Below are 23,206 nucleotides of genomic sequence, written 5' to 3'. Positions count from 1 at the left end.
TCTTTTGATGGAAGTTTTAATGCAGCTAAACAATAAACGCTATCTTCAATTGAGCTTGATCTGAGGTCATGTCATCAATCTGACACATTGTCACGTGGTCTCCATGGTGACCCCCGTTCTTGGGGTATAGTTGTATAATGGGAATTCTTTCACGTGAACTTTCATAAACAGTGTAAGTAAGGTTTGGGAAATTGTTTGGATTATCCGAGTCAAAGATGAATAGAGTCCTCTTCATGTTGCTTATGAACAAATACATTCCTTTTTTTAAAATCAGAAAATAAAAACCAATTAGAATTCTTTTAGATCATTTGTAGGAAAGGATGCATCTGCAACATGCGAAAAACTCTTTCTGCTTGACCGAACATCAGTACAGTAGAGTAGAGGGAAAATCTGTTGAATATTTTTAGCTTGAATAAATAATTTAACATAAAAAAACATACATTTCTTAAAATATTGAACATTTCTAAAATAAATCATCTTAAGTAGGTTTAGTGAGGACAGCTGTACTGCCGTTCGTTACTTCTGACTCTGAGTGAACTGAGTTGTTTTCAACAGCTTTCAATCTCCGCTTGTTTATGGGCAGCAGAGGAAGGAGGGCAAAGTGCTGCGTTTACTGCTTTTTAGAAAAAGACCACGATGTAAACAAAACCATCATTTCAAGGCACTGTCCTTGTTCTCTATCAAAGAGGTTAGTTTTTTTACCAGAAGCCCTCTGTTGAATATCAGACCTGTTATTTTAATGTTTTATTAGACTTACAGACACATCACATTAAATCACTTTACTTAGTTACCTTCTAATGTCTAACCAGAAGTATTCATAGCTCCAATAAATAATTAATCTGCAAATTCCATGTTTTAACCTCTTTTTAAATTCACAAAGACATCAGTCCTTTGATTCAGTTCCACAGTTTAGATCCAGAAGGTCAGTAGGAATTCACAGCAGAGATTTCTAACAAGGCTGGGCTTTAAATAACTGTAAAAACCACAAGGAAGGAAGGAAAGAAGGAAGGAAGAAGAGAAAATAAATTCTGTTCTAATTCTATTGGAAATCCATAAATGTTGGTGGAGAAATTCAATAAACTGACAACCTGTCTAAAGAGGATTTCAATCAGATTATTTATGCGGTTAAAATGGCTCCAGCGTATGGATCGTCATACTCACATCCACATCGCTTTCTGCAACCTTGACAGGCTTCCCCGCCTCCTTCAGCACCTGACTTCCAGCTACCTGCAACATTTCAACGTAAACAGACCCAGATGTTAGCTGTTTGCTGAGGCGAGGCGTCTGGCTCCTCGCTACATTAGCGCCGAGACAAAGGGAAGCGCAGAACACTGGGAGCAGCTGTAGACTACCACAAGCCAGGGGAAGACTGTCGTTGACATTCACTTGTCCTTGTGAACATGAACAAGGTGAGCGACGTCTGGTCATGAACGACACGGTGGCTATGGACACTTTGAAGCTCTGCACAAAATTCACTTGCCTGTAAAACCTTTGTTGCCTTCAGATTATTCATCCGTCTAACAGGAGAACGTTTGAGAACACAGGTGAGGGCTCATTTAAAGGGACAGGTTGGATTTCTGAAGTGAGGCTCTGTTGAAAGCTTTTGAGCAGTTAATAATGACAGGCCTCCACTGATGCTTCTATTAGAGGGGAAAATGAAAGACGCAGCAGATAAGTGCATCATCAGCAAATTAAATGCAATTAACACTTTTTTTGTTATCGATTAATCGATTATTTGGACGATTAATCGGTTTAAAAATTTGACATATTCTGCAGATTTTTCAACGTAACCACTCAAAAGCCTTTTCTATACAAAATCAGAAATACATTAAAAGATTAAAATAAAGATATAATTAATTTTTTAAATAAGAAAATAGACATTTTATTATCTAAATTTTAACAACAGCATTTCTTTAGCATACACTGGACCATCAGTGCCTCTGCTGCTTCTAACATCAACATGTGAAAAACTCAACCCTTTCTGATTAACTTAATGTCACAATTAATAATTGGACAGCAAAAGGTGTTAAATTCTTTATTATTTTACAGCATTTGAAACAAGTGAAGCTAAAACCATGCCACTAGAGGTATTTATGTTGAACATATTCACAAAGCTTTTTTTTAGTTTAAATGCAAAATGTTTATATTTTGTACATTTTTGGCTTAATTACTGCTCTTAATAAGTTGTTCTTTCAACAATTTGTCTTTTTTTGTATACTCCAGTTAGCGATTAATCGATTATTAAATTAGTTGAGGATTATTTCAATAATCGATTCATCACGATTAATCCAATTAATCATTTCAGCCCGACTATTAAAGCAGGAAGTTGGGGCGATTGTTGCAGTATAGCAAACAGGAGGGTGTTATTAAAATGCCAAGAAGGAGGCATCTGCGACGTCCTGCAACTGTGGCTGTCCATCAGTCTGGGAGCGGTTTTAAGGCCATTTCCAAACAATCTGAAACCCAATATTTTACAAAGGGAAAAAACTATTTACAAATGGAAAACATTTAAGACAGCTGCCAATCTTTTCCGGAGTGGAGGTGTCAGTGGACTCAGGCCAGTGTCAGATGGGGTAATGGCCAGGAAAATTGCAAGAAACTTGAAACTACAGGTCTCAAATATAATATGAAGTTTGAAGTAAAAAAAAATCGGAACAAGTTTAACTTGTTTGCAAGGGTTGTCTGGAGAAAGCATCGCCTCTTTGAACATAATGTAGTAGGGCTACAAATGATTATTTTATTAATTGATTATTTTATTGATTTATTCTGATGATTAATTGATTAATTGGGTAAAAAAGTTGGCACATTCTGCTGATGTTTCACTTACCATCTAAGTGATTTTTATGCAATATTAGAAATGCATTACAAAATGCAAATAAATATAGAATTCAATTCCCTTTTTAACATAAAATAAACAGTTTTTTTATGTGACACTAAAGCATCGTTCCTTTAGTGAACGTTTGATCATGTGTAGCAAATGATGCAGCAATGTGAAGATCCTCGCTCTTTCCACTCAACTTGTCAATACAGCGCTATTTTTTCGATTAATAATTGGATAGCAAAATTATTTAAGAGTTTGTGTAACATTCTAGAAAACTACTACTTTATTTAGCAGAAGTACACTCACTTCTTGTTGGTTTTCTGCTCAAAATAAAAGCAATTTTTTTGCTACTTACTGTTATGGCAATGTAAACATCTTCACGTAAGTGCAAGTAAGATAGTAACAGCTCGTAACCTCTCAACAGAACCACACATTAAAAAATAAATTGAACCTACTTGTAAATATCAGTTTTAACAATTAGGTTATTGCCAAAAATCTATGACAGATCCATTTTTATTTAGTCGAGGATTAAAACAATGTGTGAGGGAGGTGCAGCGTTTCAGAGGCGATGGTAGAAGCAGCTGGCTTTTCAACCACCGGGTCACAGCCACAGCCACAACACATGCACTGCCGAGCCATCCCATGCCCAGTACTCAACAGCCTGGCCAACATCGCCACACAGTGGAGGGGAGGTATGGAGTCACGATGCTGTCTGAGCTGTGAATGCAGCGCTGCAAAGCGATGGGATGGTCTTACTATAGAGCACAACACAGAAACCTCCCTGCTCTCGCCACGGCACAAACATGCACAAGCAGAGACACACACACACACACACACACACACACACACACACACACNCACACACACACACACACACACACACACACACACACACACACACACACACACACACACACACGCTACGTTGGAGAACATTTACCGGACACAGAGACACGTAGCTACATACAAATAGAGCTTACGTTCATTAAAGGCCTGAGTGGCCCAGCAGTGCAGTGCAGTAGTAAACTGTGAACTGCGAGGATCAGCGGCTCTAGAGCTCTGATCTGGGAGTCAGAAATCACAGAGACACAAGAGCCGCAGTCACAATATGGCGGCCGCTTCTAACAGCAGGTCAAGCGATTGGGAGGAACACCACTCTTAAATAATCTGGAGCTACAGATGGAATGTTTTGGGTCAACCGTTCAGGGTCGGGCGTAGAACAGAAGGGTGCAGTCAGTAACAGAGACCGGCGTGTTAGTCTGAGTGTGAGGCTTTTCAAATCAGAGAAAATACAACAGACTGAACTGTGCAATTTGTTTTCTCACCTTTAGGTCCAGATATTCCAGGTCCTTCTTCAGCTGCATGTACGTGTCATCGGCCTGGAGGGTGAAAACCATCCGATTCAGAAACAAACCCAACAATGTGCAGTCTCACTCTTCTACAGAAGCATCAACTAGAGGTGCACCGACTGCAGTTTTCAGGCCGATCGCCAGCCTTCTTTCACAAGAAGGGACAGTGACTGATTTTCATATCTGTGCGGAAGTAAACAGATTGCCCAAAATGAATGAAATCGATCGGTGCACCCCGAGCATCAACCACAGACTTCCTGATGACATGCAGAATGACAAAGTTGCACCCACACTGAAAAACGTCTTACACTCGTTTTGATTTGAGATCCAGTTAAACACGCTGTCCACAACAGATAAAAAAAAGAGCAACCAGCTCCGTCAGAAGGAGCCGTGAACTCATCTCACAGACAGGCAACATCAAAACAAGCTTCATGACGAGGACCGAAAGGAACGCCACGCAGCACCAAGACACGTAATCAGGACCGGCCAAACGGCTCACTTGAAGCATGGGATGGCTTTGTGGACGTCAAAGGGATCGCAACACATCATGCTACAGACGACATCGGTAGAAGCACGATATGAAGACGGATCAGCCAAAGAGCAGCAGATGGTAAAGAGGTGGATGGGTCTCTGCAGCCAGACCAGCGCTCTGTGAGGAGGGGAGTGATCTGGTAGAGGCTGCCACTGCTTAAAGTAGGCTGCTGCTTGGTCATGTAGTCCAGGTATAGACGGCATTCTTTATTGATGTTACACAGTGACTGGCAAAAAATGTTATGTTACCACCAGTGGTGGCCATCGCTAGTTAAACAGTTAGTTGTGCTAACCTTAAATCACTAATCATAAACGGTAGGTCCGCTAATGCTGAAGTGCTACACCGACATGGTATTTGGTGGAAGCTAATGCTAAAGCACCAATATTAGCAACAAGTTAGCTGTGGTGTAATGCTTAAGTGCTTTATCTACACAGTGTTTAGTAGAAGCTAATGCTAAATCGCTAGTATTAGCAGCAATATGGTGTAGAGTTGGTGTAATATCTAAGCACTACACCAACACGGTATTTAGTGAAAGCTAATGCTAAAGCGCTAACTTCAATTCAAAATATATCAGACCTGTAGACCTGAAGAGAAAACAAAACTGCTGAGTAAACAGTCTTCACCAACTTCAAAATAAGAGGTGAATATAAATGGCTAACAGCTCGAACAATTCCTACGAGACGAGAACCAAAACTTCAACAAAGATGTTGAACTTTATTCACCCGAAATGTTACAAAACAACCAAGTAAATTACCGCTTTAGAGTTTATCCGGAAAATTTATTTTAGGGGAAGCTAAGTGTGCTAAATGTTTTCAAAGTTAGCAAAAGCGTGAAACAGAAAATTAGCTCTGCCCTTAGCGCATTAGCGGAAGTGTTCCCACCACAAAGATTGACACATTTTATTAGGATTTTATGTAAAACAACAGCAAAAAGTAGTCATTTCAAATTGGATTTCATTTACTTTGAGGTGTTTCTACCAGCTTTAGACATTTACAGATGTAAAGTTTTGTCAATACAATAAAATTAAAATATTATAATGAATAAAATCTGATGATGTATGTTGCAAAAAAAGTAACAAATTGTCAAAGGTCAAAGTTCTTTCTTTTATATGTATAATTTTAATGTTAGAAAACCTCTAGTGAAGATTTAGTGGCAGCCTCTACCAGCTCCTGGTAACATGAGGGAGGAGTAGCCATGCCTCTTGGGGCCCCACCTGGACGCTGCAGGGGCCGACATCTCCGAGGTGCGACTCAGGAGACGCGGTGGCGCTGAGGAGGAGGGGGCTGTCGCTAGCGGCGACAGTGGTGAGGAGGCGGTTTTGGTGGCAGGACTCTCTGGGAGCGCTCAGCCGCTGGATCTGAGCTAAGGTCTGCTGACGCACAGCGGCCATCTTGGCCTGGTGGCGGCGCAGCTGAATGAGGAGCAGAGTGAGCTCCTCCGGCTGTCGGGAGGCACCGCAGGATATTCAGTCTGGCAGCTCTCAACACTGACCTCACATGCTGAACAAAAACCCACTCAGCTCTTCAATACCTTCACTGTCACTGCGCTACAACGCAAAAACACAAAATCTTACCAAGTGTTTTTGGTCTAGATTCTACTGCAAATGTCACGTTAAAATGTCTTATTACAATGGCAGCTTGTTTCTCTAATAACTATTACTTTTTCATCAATATTGAGGAATTATTAAAACAAGCTTGTATATCTGGCTGAAAAGTTACTTGTTTATTTCTTGAATATGTACAAAAAAATACAGCATGAAGCTTAACGTAAAAGCTTTTGTTTTACAAATTCAAGGAAGTTGGTAGAAGTATAAACTTATCAAAATTCCCCCTCCTTAACCATCTACATTAACATATAATTCATACATGTAACAACTAAACCAGTATCTAATAGTAAACGCATCAATATAGCATCTAATTTTAAACACAGCAGATGAACAATGACTATTCCTTTAAATTTCACCAAAAAACAAAACTAACATTAATAACAAAAACACCAGCAACAATTCACTAATAATATTATATATTATATCCAGCAATAACCATATATTTATCTGATAATTTGAACTGTTTGGTCTAAGTTTAATATTGAATGATTCAAGTTTTTTCTAGTAGATCTGAATTTGCATATTTTAAACTGTAATATAGATGTATGTAATGTCTACATTACCTTCTTTAACTTATAAATATGCTCTTTAGTCTTAAACAATTGTTGAATGTTTTCCAAAAATTGCTTGTTTTTGGCTTTGTGTCATTTCACCAGGTCAAAAAACTCATAATTTGGATTTCACAAATAAGGTGTTAATGCTTTCTAAATGTCCCACCTTATGGATTATTGCTATTGCTCTTTCTTAATAGTTAGCATCTTATTACAAGTGCGCCAAGATATTTGCAGTAGAAACTGGACCAAAAATACTTAGTGAGATGTTGGGTTTTTGCAGTGTAATGTGTTGTGTGACTCTTCGCTGATCTGGACAAGCAGAACTGCAGCTTAATTAAAGATTAAAGAGGCTGAAACAAAAATCTGCTACACATAAAGTGGACTTCACAGTTCTCTGATCAACAACCAACTGACCAGGAAATGAATCCACAAACGGTCGCTAAAACCCTCCGCTGGCAGAACCGAGGAGCTCCACAAAGCAGAGCCTGAAATCTTAAAGGTTTTGGCATCGTGTGCATCAGAAGTGAATGCAGTTATTAAACGTACCGTCTTGCCATGAAGGCTGGGAGCGCTGACTGTGTGAGTGATGTAGCCAGTTGGAGGCATCGAGCGTCTCTCAATAGTAGCAGCCTGCAACACAGACATCCGTGTTGGTCTGGGTGAGCTGGAGCTACAGACTCAGAATAGATACTGTTACAGTCAGGTTTAATTGCAGTATGTAACGTCTATATTAATATTATACTTTTATATATATTTATATTCCAAGGAATAGTTGGATTTCACTGTTCTAAAGCTGTGACATTTTCTTCTAGGACACATGAAAACAGAATCGAACACTACTGAACCACTGCTGACCGTCTTATTGGAGGATAAACTCATAAAAATGCAGTAATGTAGAAGAAGGTTGTTCTGATTCTGTTGAGTATTATTCTTACCTTCAGCATCTGAGACTTGCTCCTGCGGGGGGACACGGTGAAGGGGACGTTCAGCAGGGGCCCGTCCCCAGCGGGCCTTACGGTCACCCGTTCGGCGGGAGTGTGCGGCCTTCGGTTGGGGGACAGCGTCCTGCTGGTGCCTGGCGGAGGTCCCGGTGGCGGGATGTCTGCGGCCGACGGCGGCACCGACACGCAGCGAGGAGACCCCTCCGACCTGCGCAATGAGGAGGAGGGCGGCACGGTGGACGGAGGGCGGGGCCCGAACGGGTAATCCGGGGCCGGGGTGTAGATCGGCGCCGTGGGGCTGCCGTGACGGAACTGCTGGCGCTGCTGCCACTCGTACAGCTGCAGCACGGTGTTGGACCCCGGGCCCCCCTGGTCTGGGGTGAGGCGGAAGTGACTCAGGCGGTCCTGGGCGTACTTGTACTCGCCGAGTCGACCCGACGGGGGGCTGTGGCGCGGAGTTTTTGGCAAAGTCTGAAAGGCATCCATGGAGGTGTACTTGTGCTGCGTGGGCGGCGTCCGACGGGGAAGGGTGTTTTCTCTGGAGGGCGGGCTGTTGAAGAGGAATACGACGGAAATCAACACAATAATTACCATTACGAGAGTCTCTGAATCTCTAGTGTCTTTCAAGACACCCAGGAACAATTTATAACATAAAGTGAAAATAAAAGCAATGTAAATAAAAAGTTAGACTGGAAAGGCTGTAAGCTTTGAGTTGTGATCTGAAAGTTAGAAGAGTCAGTAGCTGCATTTCTACGACAAACGTGCACGGATGGTATCAAAGGCTGGTAGCAAGGACCCAGAGGGAAGATGTTCATCACCAGATCATCAAGAGTGAAGTTCCATTTCAAAGAAGCAACATTTTTTACAGCTGAAAATCAAGTGACTAAAATCAGAAAGTTTTTATGCAAAGTGAACAATATTGACCTACCCCCTTTGCTCAGCCTTCTGAACTTTGACCCACTGCTCCACCTGCTCCAGAGTGTTTCTCCTCTGCAGATGCTTGAATGTGTCGGAGGCTGCCGGCTCCGGCGCCCTCTGGTACGTCCCCGCCGCGATGCCGTTGGGCTCCAGGATGGGGCTGGGCGTGGACACCAGGCCGTTCCTTGTGCAAAGGCTGGAGGGCAACGTCGAGGCAGAGCGGGACGGAGCGCGGGACGTCACCCTGGACACGGGAGCAGAGGCGGACGCGCGGTCCGACAGCGGGAGGGCGGAGGCGGCTGGCGGTGTGGATGTAAGGGGGCTCTGTTTGTCCGTCTCCAAAGAGGTGGTCCCCGCGTGGCGCTCCAGGGTGACGTTGCCGGCGTCCTGGTGAAAGCTGTAGAGCTCCTCTGTGTTACGATGGATGGGCTCCAGCAGAACTTCGTGGACGATTGTTTTTGTGGTCTCAGAGTCTACGGTCTTCATCTTCTGGTGATTCACGTGGTTTGTCTGCGGGACAGCTTGTTGCAACAACGAGGTGACTTGGTCAACAGGTCTGGAGAGAAGGAGACCCACGGACAGGGAATGTTAAATAATTCAATGAAACTCTACAAAAATACCCAAAGCTCAGAGGTTTGATGATATGTCAAACTGAAATAAGAAGTATTGGCGTTAGCGTCGGCAATATGGGCTCTGTATTTCCATGGTATCACACACCTTTATGACGCAGATTTTCAAAGTTTGAGATATTGCTGCATAATCTACAGATGCTTTAAAATTCTCTACAAACTTCTCCCTGACCCGTCTGCTGCTATCCATGGTTTTCATGTAGTTTGATGATTCTTTTTTTGCCATCAAATCACTGATTTTGTGACACTACTTTAGAAATATATTGTTTCCTCATCAAAACACGTAGAAATCTGGAATATACATATCAAAGAAAAAAAGATGAGCAAAATGACACCAAACATTTCTTTAAATTCTTTAATAGTTTTGATTGTTGAGACTCGCCACAGACCATAACCTGTTCAATATCAAATTATTGATATTAATAAGGTTCAGGCCGCAGAAGTAAGAAACACTGCCTCCTGCAGGTGGGAGTCGGTGAGTTGCACTCAATGTTTTTGTTGACAACTTTTGCAGAAAATTTGCAATAAACTCATAAGTCTGCAAAAGCACCAAAAACTGCAGGATTCTGTTGGATTTGCATGAATTTTCGTGAACATATTTTCTTTTTAAATATATTTTCTTTAGGGGTGTTGGAATAAAGGTGCATAAAGTCAAACACACATCATACTTTTCAGATTTTTGCTTGGAAACGTGTTCATAATTTTGCTTCAGATTCTTTTGGTCTGTTCACAGTTTTGGTTAACATGTGGAAGAGTTGAAGGGGCATGAATACTTGCAGCAAGGTGCCGCTAGTGATAAAAACAAAAAAAACTAAAGATATTCTCTGGCTAATTTGCTCAAAAAAAGTCATTTATACCTAATTGCTCACTAAATAATAAGCTCATTAAAGTCATTTGATCTCCAGAACATCGTATTCCCATGTTCTGAGAGTTTAGATCTTTGTTCTTTTGTCCTGAACAGAATCTAAAGTAGATGGCTGTCACATAAAAGAGAAATTTTAAGTCTCATCTTCTACTTTAAGGACAGAACTAAAGACACTGTGCAGATCTTTTTTTTCTTTCTTTCTTTTTCTTTTTTTTTAAAGCATTGCAGCTGACAAGCAAAGCCTTAAAGGCAGAAGCTGATTCGAAACTCATTAATTAAGTCCAACGTGAAAAAGCCTTGCAAAATATTCAGGTTTCTGTCATGAAAGAAAAACCTTGCATAATAATAGGAAAGCCTATGGTGCCAAGATTCTCCTTCCCGGCAGCTACTATCTAAAAATAATTCAGTAAAACGGGCACACTGGCGACTGCTTTGACCCCATTTGATGCTAGTTTCAAAGTACTTTTGGTACTCCCTTTGCATCCTGTCAATACTCATGAAAAATAAACGCTACAACCGAAAATTTTAACAACAACAAAGTGCAATGTGCCAGGCGGTTTTAGTGCTGCTGTCACGGCTTCCGCAGGCAAACAAACCGGAAAGGAGGGGAGCTTTAGCAGAAAGTTCAGAGAACTCCCGGTTGGAAGCTGTCGGAGGCTCAGTTTTCTTTCTGTCATTCAGAAGCAGGCAGCGGTGCGTTGTGGGATTTCCTCTCGTAAGAACGGCGTAATGAGAAAGGACGGGAGTGTGTGAGGGAGGGGGCGTTGGGCAGCGTCTGAGCCTGCCAGTGAGGGACCGCACGTATTTGATCTGCGCTACCTCCCATCGTCAACGCATTAATAACACATGAAGGGAGCCGCCGATGGTTCAAAAACGCCGTCGTCTGAACGCGATGTCTCAAAGCACAAAAACAAACACGCTGCGCACGGAGCGGACGCTCAAGCAACCCAGAGCAGTCGGCCAGAGAGAGAAACCAAGATGTCATACATGTTATCAAAGGCTGATGAACACGGCGATCTCCGATATTCATTTCGATGGGAGGCTGAATACTTAAAGGGAAGTGGTGAGTTTAAAGGCAGACAGAAGCATAAAGTCAAATAGATCAGAGAATAGACTTTAAAATGTTAGTTTATAAATCACTTAATGTTCTTAGCACCAGAACACGTTACAGACCTAGTTTATAGCTGCGATAACTGAAGCTGCATGATGTTTCTTGATTGTTTTGCTTTAGGTCCAGAGGTAATATGGACCTAAAGGGTTGTTTGTACACCATTAACAATGACGGTAAAGATGAATTACGCTAGGTTTATAGTTGACGCATTAAACTGCGTGCAAGGTGATGCGCACCGATTGCATCATCCCTGCAGCTGCCTCACATGCCATTTTGTCCAGATTATGACGCCTGCTCATGGACCTCCACATTTTTGAACTTTTAACATTTTTCAACACAAAAGCGCTGTGGTAGAAACCTTGAGTTGTTACTTATTAGAACCCGAGCTAGTGGGAACATGTAGATATTAAATAAGAGGGGCCCCAGGATTGAACCTTGGGGAACCCCACATGTGACAGCTGTCCACTCTGAGTAGAAGTTAGTGATTGTCAGTTTTTATGCTCCACAAACCTGGAACAAACTTTCAGAAAACTCCAAAACAGCCGAAACACTGAACTCCGTTAAATCAAGGCTAACACTCCACGTGTTTAGAGTTGCTTTTGATTAATAATAACTGGAACATTAATGAATATGTTTGATGATTATTTTTGATGATTTTAATGATGGCATTTGACAAAATGTAATGTTTGGTGCTTGGTGCTGTATTATATTTTTATGGTGTAACAAACTTTGAACTGTGTTGTTGCTAAATGTGCTAAAGAATACATAAACTTGACAAACTCAAAGAGCCACAGTATAAATAACTGTGGTAGGTAACTATCACATCCTTTATTGTTATCAGAGGAAAAATATTAGATTTATCATCATAAATTCATGTTTTCAAACTCCAAATATTTAGTGGATCAGTTACACTAATTAATTTGGCAGACAAACTGTGTTATGTGGCCCATCGTTAATGAGCATGTCTTGATTTTTGGAGCAGCGTTTCTGTGTGTGAACCTCTGGCTTTATGCTGTGGCAGATGTCACCATAAAGACTCATGAATTTTTAATGCATTCATCACTTTCATCATTATTATGACAAAAACCACTAAATGTTGTGATAAATGTTTATATCTTTTATTCCCAACATTAAAACAAAATAAAAAAATAAAAAAACTGTCCAAAAAATAGTTTAATTGATTGTGATAATAACAGCGCAGTATTCCCTCATCAGAAGCAAAACCAGGGGAGTCAAGAAAAAACAAACCTTGGAATTCTGGAAAAATTATTTTAAATTTTGGTAAAAATAAAAATAAGTCTGATAGGGGTCAAGGTTTCAGCCCCTGCTGAAAGCAAATACTCACATCTTTCACATTGGGTTACGATGATTTCTGGATACATGTACAATTTATATTAGTTACTTTGATGTCAGTGTTTAGTTGGTAAAGAAAAGCACTATATAACACAATAGCACAATATATGAAGTATTTGAGTTCATACAGTTAATATGTCATAATAAAGAGGGATTTACTCATAGTAAGTTTTTTGTGACCTTTGACCTTTCTTAGAATTCAAAATTGACAGTCTGAGTAAGAGGATATTGCTGATAACGGTGGTCCTACAAAACAGTGTGTTTTTAAAGTAGAGGACCACCAGGGGGCGCTAGGAGAGCCTCAGAAAGCTAAAGGGAAGATGAGAAAAAAATCAAATCTAATCATTTTTAATTAAACACAAATTTGATCAAAAATCTAGTCTGTTTTTCCAATCATTATTACAAAATGTAAATAATTTCTTGAAATGTTATTTGCCATGCTAATTTTTCTGATTTTTAAGCTGCTTTGCTCTTCAACCAACTGTAGCTACTAGCATAGCTAGCAAATGCAAAATGGTGCAAAACGTTTCTGACTAGAAAGAGACATCATGGCCAACTTAGATCAGAAGGTATGAGAAGATTATGCTTAACGAATGCAATAGTTATTCAATAGTGAATAAAATTGAAAAAAAAAACAAAAAAAGCATTGAAAGTTGATGTTTTTCTACATATTTTGTAGAACTCTGTGTTGGTTTTCGAAGTGGGTCCTCGGACAGAAGCTGATTGATGCTGTTTGGGGGAGTCATGGAAACGTTTTTGAACCTCTGCTAAAAGCTATATATGGTGTTGACATAAATGAATATCTTCTCTTTGCCATATACGTTAATACCAAAGTAGAAACGGATCTCATGTGAGAACCAAACTCCTCTGGCAATGCGTGCTGTAAGGTTTCGGGTGTGAGGGCCTACCTGAGCCTGTCGGGGTGGTTCTGCATCAGCGATGCCTGGTTCATGGCCTTCAGCCAGGTGCTCATGTCCTCCTGGGTGTCGGTGCTGAAGTAATACGTCCGCATGCCAGTGTGCTCTGCCTGTGAGCCAATCACAGAGCTCTGCTTGTAAATGTATGAACGCATACCGGTGTGGCTAGCCTAGAGGAAAAGAGCAGAGGCCAGGTCAGATTGGCTGCAGGAAAACAGAGGTCATCTGGACAACAGTGCAGGGGTCGAAGAGAGAGGGCAGCATGCTGTCCCATGGCGGGGTGGGGAGAAAACATCAATGGCGACGCAGGCACTGACCAATGCAGAGAGGGAGAAATCACACAGTACGGTGGCACAGACATAAATATCAGGCACTTGGGTTCAACAACGGCCACAACCTTCACCAGCATAAGGAAGGATACATTGATATGATGGAAAATGGGAAATAATGAAGGCTTAACACAAATTATCCTTTCAAATTGTTTACCTTGAGGTCTTTTCACTTAGACACCTACTTTACAGATGTAAAAGCTGCTACAGCGTTGGATCATGAGATGCCTGGAAGACGTCTTTTAGAATAACTAATGACATGAACAACGATAGCTCCTAAAAGAGAAAAGAGACTGCATTTCTTGTAGTTTAATGAACCAACAAGCAGAACAAAAAGGGTAGAGAGACCACAAGCTTCGTGGTGGTGTTAAAGACACCAAGGTGTTCTTGTGTTCGGCTCATTTTGAGATGGAGGAAAGACCTTCGTTTGCCTTCCTACCGGGAGGAAAAGGTCTGCCCTCGTCTCAAGACGTTTGGAGCCTCAGCTGCTGTGTTTCAAAAGGGGAAAAGTGTAGAAAGAGTGATTTGCTGTTTTAGTTTTCTCCAGACCTAATGTTTTGTATCTAATTACAAAGTTACATTTTTGGTCTCGTCTGACAGTAAGACCTCATTCCCACATTTAAGAACCTCTACTAACTTCTGTTCAACATTAGCTTCACTTCTCCACTGACTTTAGATTTGTGCAATAATTGTTGAATTGAGAGACTCTCCCTCCTGACGTGGATGTCTGGAGTGCCAATGAATTCACCATGTACGGAGGCCCAGATAGGTCAACAAAATGCAAAAGTCACAAGAAAAACAATAAAGGCCAACATAACAGCAAAAAGTTTCAACGCAACAAAAAGTTACAACGCAACAAGAAAATGTCACAAAGGAAAAGCTGCATCGCAAAAAAAACAAGTCACAAAGTAACAACAAATACCATAATAACAAATGTCACAATGCAACAAGAAGAAGCCACAAACAAAAAGCTGCATCACAAAACCAACTTGCTATTAAGTAACTGATGCTGCAACACAACAAAAGTCAACAAAATAACTGAAGTCACAACATAACCAGTCACAAACTAACAACAAAAAAACAAAAATCACAACGCAACTAATAAAAACGACAACACAACAAAAAACCAATGCGGAAGTTATGATCTGACAGAAGAGATGCTAACAAATTTAGCATCACTTCCGATTTAGCATAATTTCTGTTTCAGAATAAACAGAAATTATACTATGGCTGCGTTGTTCTGAACACGGCGCGGGTTTCACTGTTATCTTGTAGCTTTTGCAGCTGTGCTGTGAATTTTTTCATTGTCCCCTCTGGGCCACCGTATCCATGGGCAACTTGGTTCCATCTCTGATTAAATGCTCTCCTTACTGAGTCTTACCATTTAGACGGATGGCTTTGGTGGGTTTGACGTTATGGATGATGGATGGTGTTTATCTTCACAATGCTATTTGTTCACTAATGCTCTTTAGCAAACTTTTAGTGGCGTATCCATCAGTTGTACAGGATTTTCCTTTCGTTTCCTTCTCTAGAATAATGCATTTATAATTGTAATGTGAAAATATTCAAGGGATATGAATTATTTTGCGCAGTGCTACATCTGTAAATGGATGTTGTTGTTCTGTCTCACATCCACACCTATTTTGTGAATAAGCGACACGTCGCTTTTGGCGGTGCTAAATGTTACAGTATTCCTCCCGTCTTTTCCTCCACTGTCCCAAGTGGCTCCAAAGGATTATTTCTTGCGGCTCTGGGTTCAGAGCCATCTCTTTTATCTCCCAGGCTATTGCACAACTGAGAAACCCACAAGAAGAATCTGTTTTGAAAAAGCTACTCCGGTTGTGTAGGTGGAAACGGCAGGAAAATAAAAAAAAACAGACAACGCAGCAACGAGTAGAGATGGAAAGCAGGGGAGGGTGTTGAGAAATCTTCTTTTTTGAAAATCGGGAGTGTTTACGGCTGCCGTGGCAACCAGCTCTTCAAAAGAGATCTGCAGCCTCCCCGTAGGTCACTGTGCCAAGTCCAGAGAGGAGCCTCAAGAGGTGGATACCAAGAAGCTTTCTGATTGAAAATCCATTAAGAATTGATTACAGGCTGAGAATATTCCAGCTTCACCACTCGACGTGATGCCTGTCTACTTCTAACTAACTTCAGGAACACGAGAAACACGGCACAAAACAAGCAGAACCAGTCGGAAATTTAAGGAAGACCTTCTGTGTAACAGCTGCTGATTAATTAATAGTCACTAAGTGCTTTGTATCCTTGATAAATAGGTCTTTGTTGTAAATGTGGGGTTATTAGTTCCCCTTAGAAGCCGGGCTGCACTTCACTGAGCCTAGCTTTTTAAATAATCCACTTTCCCTTTTCCTTCCTTCCTTCCGTCCTCCACCGTCTCGGCCACTGAGACCAGCAGACAAACGAGAGTCCTCTCTCGAGAACAGATGCATGTAAATGAAAAGTAATTAAACATAGAATCTCCCGTACTCTAATTCCTTCTCTGAATAATGAATGCAGGACAGCGGGGGGGTTGTACAGCGTTTGGATCCACTTTGGCTGCAGTACAGACATTTTCTCTGTTCTCCGGTTCAGATTAGAAGACGAGCGCGTTTCAGCAGCTTGGCTTTCTCGTCTTTCAGTGAGCAACCATGCCGAACATTACGCCCACACGGACGCTTTTAACGTACACACCAAACACTGGTGGATAAAGCAGACTGTCGCCCCTGCTGTGTTACTGTAAACTCTAAATAAACCCTGGCAAAGGAGCCGACAAACGCGCATGCGAGCGCCGTGCTCGTTCACGTCCACTTCTTACAGAGCAGCTGCCCCGGCCGCTCACGCAAACTTAGCCCTGATTACGAGAGAAAAACGCTTCGATATAAAGCTCTCTGGCTCAGCATGCCCAAAACACGGGCTCTGAACCCGACACTTCATGATGTTTTGGAGCTGATTGCGCTGCTGGATCGACCCAACCGGGACTGGATAACCTGGAAAAGCACGCCTGCTCTGTCAGGGTGTTCAGGTAGGCTTCACATCCGCGCACTGACAATTAAAACTGGGCAAAGGTAGGATTTAATACCTTGTCTTTGTCTGATGATGGTTATTTTTGAAGCTCATTTGTATATCATCCCTGACAGGTTATGTGAAAACCTGCATTTGAAAGATAAATCTAAAGACCTTTTAAAGACCTTTATGAATGAAATTTAAGACCAGTTTCACGACACAAATTTACAGAAATGTACACAAATCTACAGTATTCACCATCTTAGTTGTACGTTTTTTTTTACACAGAATTCACCTTAGCATCTTATGGGTTGGCAAATGGAAATTAGCCAATAGCTAATTTCTATTGCTACTGGAAATTAGCCATTGCAAAGCCACAATTTGAACAGCTGCTTGTTCAAATGTATTGATAGCCAACTGTCAATACATTTGAACTTACCCATGACAGACGCAAAAAAAAAACTTAGCTAGCAAAAGCATGCACATTAGCAGCTAGTTAGCAGTAGCCTCAACCGCCTCGAAGGCAACAAAGACATCTGAGCATGACTCAAACTTTAGTCTGATAGAAAAGAGTTTAAATGATCAAAATTTAAGACCTGTGATTAACATATTTAAGGCTAACTTACATTTTTAAAATAAATTTAAGACCATAATTTTAGATTTTTTAATTTAAAATATTTTAGGGATGCGTGATATACTCCTATTTTTATGTTTGTGACTGTTTCTTCAGTCAGCCAAAGGTTCATCTACTACTGACTTGGGTGAATATTTATGCAATCTACTTATTTTATGTTAAATATTTCTTTTATTTTATTGTTATTTTTGTTTATTATTTTATTTGTGGAAATCGGTTTTCACATTGACACAGGGTGTTTTTTGTAAATGTTTTACCTACCCCCTCTATCCCCCAAAAAACAAAAATCAATTAAAAAAAAGACTTTTTAAAAATGTATTTCTTGACGTAAAAAAAGGGCAAAACATCCAAAGTTTTAAGAATGTATTTTGGAGGCACTTTATAAAAACACATCTTTATAATCTGTGAAGTGTATTTTATAAAATAAAAAAAAAACAACTAAAAAACTAACTCACTTTTTATTCCTTGAAAATTAAAAAGGCAGTTATTTAATATGAGATCTCTATATCTACCCTTTTGTCAACATACTATTTTGGTGTTTGTACCAAAGACAGTTGTAGGCAATTTCTACAACATTGGTGTTTTTCTATAATTTCAAAGCCATTCAATAGAACTGCTTTTTATTGCAGGCCTCTTTTCTATGTATGGGCCCAACATTTCAGATTGTTTGGCTAAAACAGATGTCTGAAAACATCAGGATGCTGCCCGGATAAAAAGCACCAATATTACGAATCACATTAGGGCTTGTTATCTCCAGAAGCCGAGGCATATTAAGTTAGATCAGAAGGCAGTGGAATGGGAAGGAGGCTGGTTAGAAATTACGTCTCAAACACCAAAAATAAACTAAACATTTCAAGGAAAGCAAAAGAGCATCCTGAGGAAACAGCTGTCAAAGCGCGCCTCCTGACTCTCCATCAGCTCCCCGACAGATGGCCTCTTATAGCTACCGAGACAGAAGACCGGGCGAAAAGTCAGATGTTTTCACACGTGCAGTACCGCTGTGCAGAGGCATGAACGGATATTTGTACTGTAAAATGTTGCACATGTAACTTTTTAAACGCCCTAACCTGACCTCAACTCTGAATGTGCTTCGACTTTAACACGGAGGAAGAAACAAAAGTACTAAAAAAACAAAAACACAGTCAAAAAACAGGCACATGCGCCAGACACCTTCAGCAGACGATAAATAAATAAATATTAATAATAAAAAACCGAGTCCGTGGCCGCCTTTATCAGGAACGCTGAGAGGGTCGTTGAGCTTTGAGTGTGCGCGGCTAACACACCCACACACCGAGAGCTCGCGCCGCTCTGTTTGGATGCGCGTGGGAGTTGGTGACACTTTTAAGTCGGGTTTCTGATTATCTGCCTCAGCACCAGTTTTGTTTAATTGTGTTTGATGAAGCAGAGACAAAAAAGGAGAACAAAATCCCACCGTTCGCTCTCTGTCGTTTTTTCTTCTGAGCCCCGTTTTTCACAGGAACAAGCCTTTATCAGTTCAACCCTCTGTGTCCTTTCAAACGCTTCCTCTCATTATTTTCGTTTAGTATTTTCCACTCTGAATCACTTCCTGCCTTTTTCCGTGTCCACTCCTGCCGCAGCCTGAAAATATCGCTTACGTCTCTCTCTCTCACACACACACACACACACACACACACACACACACACACACACAAAAGCTCACAATGGTGCTCAGTCGTCGCCTTCGGACAACCGCTGACAAACTCTCGATTTTTTTTCAGGTGCTATTTAAAGAGTCGCTTGTGTTCTCACCGATAACCCACAGCTGCCAGAGCTCCACAAAGCTCCGGATAAGTTACCTTCTCCCCAACCTGCCACCACGAAAACCGGATTTAAACTGGAAGCACTTAGACGGAAAGCTTGTTGGTGTTTTTGGCTCTGCACGGAAACAGTGTCTGGTGTGTAAAAAATATTCATGTTTCAGCTCAAGAGTGCAAAAACACACAGAGATTCCACGTTGTTAGCCAAAATGGAAACGCTTGGAAGCACCTTTAGCAGCAATAATGATGATAATGTTCTCTGTATGACCTTATCATCGCCCACATTGTGGAGGAGGAATATTTGCTCACTTTTGTTTCTGCTCCTCTCGCTTTAAAATTCATTTTAATCCCAGTTTAATTTAGAATGTTTTAATTAGCCATGATAGCATCTTGATTATTTTATTTTCAGCCATTTTTGTTATGGATTTTTCTGCTGTCCTGTTAATGAGCCAATTTGGGCCAAGCTTAAGGTGTTGGAGCGGACCAACTCCCCATTTGACTTTACAGTTCTTCGGTATTCAGTATTTGGTGCTCTGGTTAAAACAAGCCCTCATCATCACTGTCCACTACTGCATTACAATGGAATGACGTGTTTTTGCTGGTGTGCTGTTTTTATGACCACGAAAAACGGTGGTGAATGAATGTTTACTTTGGACAACAACAAAGTAAACATAAGTAAAAGAAAAAAGGTACATCAGTCTGTGGATGTCGGACAGTTAACTGCTTGACAGGAAACAGTTTTCACATCCAACTGTTTTGTATGCGACACCGAACCGATGAGACTGACGAGGACTGACGCTCTCTGAGCCGCTCCAGCTGCGTCTCCATCACAAAGGTGTGCAAAACTTTGTCACTATTCCACTAGTGTAGAAAAAAGCCTCCGTGATTTTGCAAACGCTGCGTTTTCTTTAAATAAGAAACACAATTGAAATCACATGTGAAAAAGTGTCATTCTTCTTTAATCTCCTGGGTGATAAATTGATTTAATCGATTAATCAGATTTTCTGTTTTAGAAGATTTCATTGTTGGGGCAATCTGGATTTTTTATTCATCAATGCTCCCCTTAGTCTACCTAAACCACCATCTTGAGTAATATAAATATGACCTACATATAAATTAAATTCTATAAATACAGGCCTTATTTTTTCTAAGTCCTAAAATGTCAAACCTCAACAAAAGAGACGTTTCTCATTAGCGTAACTCCAGAATATAACAGCTTTCTCATGTTCAGATTTAGAACTACGAAACATTCTGTGTTCAAGTTTTACTTTCTTACTCTTTCCCTTTCTGCTACTTCCCAGAGAAGTTGTGTGACAAGTTACAGGCAGCAGATCTGACAGAAGAAAAACACAGTGGTCTGGCCACACAGACAAACACCAGGAAGATCCATTATGTAACAACAGGACAAGGTGAGGTAAAAGAGTCAAACGACGATAACAATGACAAATGAAATCAAGATAAGGCGATAACACAGACAGTCAAATAAAACAGCCGAAAACAAACACGCTCCTCTGAAGACATGCATCAAAAACACAGGAATATACGCAGCCGTTGTATATTCTCCCATATTTATAACCAACAAAACCACAGCGACAGCAGGCGACAGGGATGAGGAAGGGTCACATCTGGCCAGAGAGAGAGAGGGAGAGAGAGAGAGAGAGAGAGAGAGCCGACACCACAGCAGTGGAGTGAGTACCTATTTATGGGCGGGCTTTCACTGGACGGCTCAACACACTCACAGGGAGGGAGGGAGGTCCCAGCCAGGCAGCCGGCCAACGGCAACAAGAGAGGGGAGAGGGTTCGGTAAATAGAGGGGCAGGGGGAGCATGGAGGGGTGTGGGGAGCAGGGTGTGATATGCAGCTGACCGTGGATGTGCTGGAGATGGAGTTTAATCAACAAATACAACCAATCAAATGTGTTTGTTTCTCATTGTAGTGCAACATGGCGACCTCGTTCCAACCCCCTTCTGCTGTTTTCAGCATCAGAGTGTCTGGAAATCCTGCTGAACTCAAACTGAGCAGAGTTTGGTGGACATGAACCAGATTCGTGCAGAAAACCTCGTAGGCCAAATGAAAGAAACCCAGGCTTCACAAAGCAGACAGCCGTTTCATTTTGTCGTCCCCTGAAAGACTTTGGACTTATTGGATTCAAGGGTGTTAAGGTGAAATTAAACAGGCAGTTTTAACACTTTATAGGCATTTGATTGATTTAAGAGAGTTTTACCTTGAAGAGATGGTAAAATTGAAAAAGAAAATTGGATATATTTTAGGAAAGGGGAAGAGAAACAGCAATACTGTCACTTTACTGGGAAAAAAGAACACTAAAAAAGATACTTTATTTTTTCTAGAGAGGCCAAAATAATAAGTAAACTCTCCAATATTTGACCTACATTATAAGAAAATAGAAAAAAAAAACACACACAATTTAGAACCAAAGAATCCAGACGACTTGTATCTTTCATTGCAGTGATTATACATGAAAACTTAATATAATGATAGAAAGAAAGCACACCTTTAAAAACCTTTGGTTTCCACATTTCAGGGCCTTAGAAAGTTCATGTAAATGGATCAAAATTGAACCTTAACAGATTCCACATTGTCATGGAAAAGCGTTTTGTGTCACGTTTGCCTTGTCGTGAACAGAACTCAGCAGACAGATGAGCAGATGATCCCGTCCGGCCAGAAGTATAAAACACCATTTATCTCAGGCTTTAATTAGGAACAAGGTGCAAAGGCTGCAGGTGTGATTGGCTCTGAGCCTTCTGTGCCAAGGCGTTACCACAGCAACTTGTCATAACAACTCGGGCTGAGGCAACCGTTTGGTTTTTATGGGCTTTCACCCTTCGAACAAAAACAGCCGTGACATGTAGACCCTCCCACATGAGTCTGGATGGATTCGTAGAAAAACGAGCATCTGCTCATAGCGCTGTCAGGCTGAACTGTAAAGACAAACAACAGTAAAAAGAAAAAGCTGCGCCTCGGGGAGCCGAGAGGCTTCCTGCCGTTCGTTGTCGACAGAGACACTGACAGACAGACAGTCGGCTGTAATGGACGCTGCTCCAACAGGTGGGGGGCGGGGGTAGGTAAAGATGTGGTTAATAATCCAATCTGTGAAGCACAACTAGAATAGACTAAACACATGAATGCACATAAATGTGAACCTGTGTGATAAACCACAAAAATATCTCTTTATGGAAATGCTTATCTATCCGTATGTTGCAGAGACATGCAAAGGTGTCTTTACCTCCTAACTTTCCCCACATTTTAACACATTAGGACATCAGTGTTTTATATTTGAATTTTATGTGAAAGAACAACAGAAAGTAGTTCATAAAAATGGAACAAAATCAATTTGTATTCAAGCCTCTTTACCCTAACACCTCAAAATATAATATGTTGGAATGAAATACCGTCAGAAGTCACCTAGTCAGTAAATACACTCTTCCTGAGTTTCACTTTATCTTACCATATTGAAGATGTTAATTTTATACTCTGTTTTATACTCCATAGATCTTGTTTTTATTGAAATGTGGAAAGAAAAAAATTTGAAAAGTATCAATTTCAATTTTCTGGCCCATTGTCGTTCTTTACAAAAAGCCTGACCTCCCCAGTCTGATTTTGGCCAAACTTGATTTTTGTTGTTTGAAAGTTAAAAGCCAACAATACCAGTAAAACAAGACAAATTTACTTTTTTGAGAAGAAATGTGGCAAGAGGAATTTGAAAAGTTGCTACAAAGTTTGCAAAGTTTTAACTAACCGAGAGCATCAATAAATATCAGTAAATATGATAATGGACGCTGTTTGGGGAGTTGAAAAGTTTGTGAACCCCTGCACTAAAAAACTTGCTGCTGTAATTACAGAAAGTGTTT

The 23,206-nt window shown here is 40.8% G+C and overlaps 1 protein-coding gene and 1 long non-coding RNA gene across 18 annotated transcripts in view; both read right to left on the bottom strand.

The window, feature by feature from the left end:
• The window catches only part of LOC103156572 (pleckstrin homology domain-containing family A member 7-like), a 152,466-nt gene that overhangs the window by 17,754 nt on the left and 111,506 nt on the right, over window positions 1-23,206 (bottom strand). For 7 of the 17 annotated variants that reach the window (XM_016664446.1, XM_016664447.1, XM_016664449.1 and 4 more), the window contains 8 exons: window positions 13,588-13,766; window positions 8,732-9,277; window positions 7,798-8,353; window positions 7,409-7,492; window positions 5,916-6,143; window positions 4,147-4,200; window positions 3,802-3,885; window positions 1,162-1,227 (listed from right to left, as the gene is read on the bottom strand). In XM_016664446.1, coding sequence (XP_016519932.1) covers window positions 1,162-1,227; window positions 3,802-3,885; window positions 4,147-4,200; window positions 5,916-6,143; window positions 7,409-7,492; window positions 7,798-8,353; window positions 8,732-9,277; window positions 13,588-13,766 — 1,797 coding nt within the window. Of the gene's footprint in view, window positions 1-1,161; window positions 1,228-3,801; window positions 3,886-4,146; window positions 4,201-5,915; window positions 6,144-7,408; window positions 7,493-7,797; window positions 8,354-8,731; window positions 9,278-13,587; window positions 13,767-21,033; window positions 22,802-23,206 lie in introns of those variants that run through there. The other 10 variants (XM_016664450.1, XM_016664451.1, XM_007578678.2 and 7 more) reach the window with 8 other exon arrangements.
• Window positions 14,873-17,552, bottom strand: LOC107833959 (uncharacterized). The gene is made up of 2 exons (XR_001659725.1): window positions 16,966-17,552; window positions 14,873-16,926 (listed from the first exon to the last, which is right to left on the bottom strand). It is a non-coding gene; the product is annotated as an uncharacterized LOC107833959 (long non-coding RNA).

Source organism: Poecilia formosa, unplaced genomic scaffold (genome assembly GCF_000485575.1).
Source record: "Poecilia formosa unplaced genomic scaffold, Poecilia_formosa-5.1.2 Scaffold487, whole genome shotgun sequence".
NCBI lineage: Eukaryota > Metazoa > Chordata > Actinopteri > Cyprinodontiformes > Poeciliidae > Poecilia > Poecilia formosa.
This window is presented reverse-complemented; position numbering and strand designations above follow the sequence as displayed.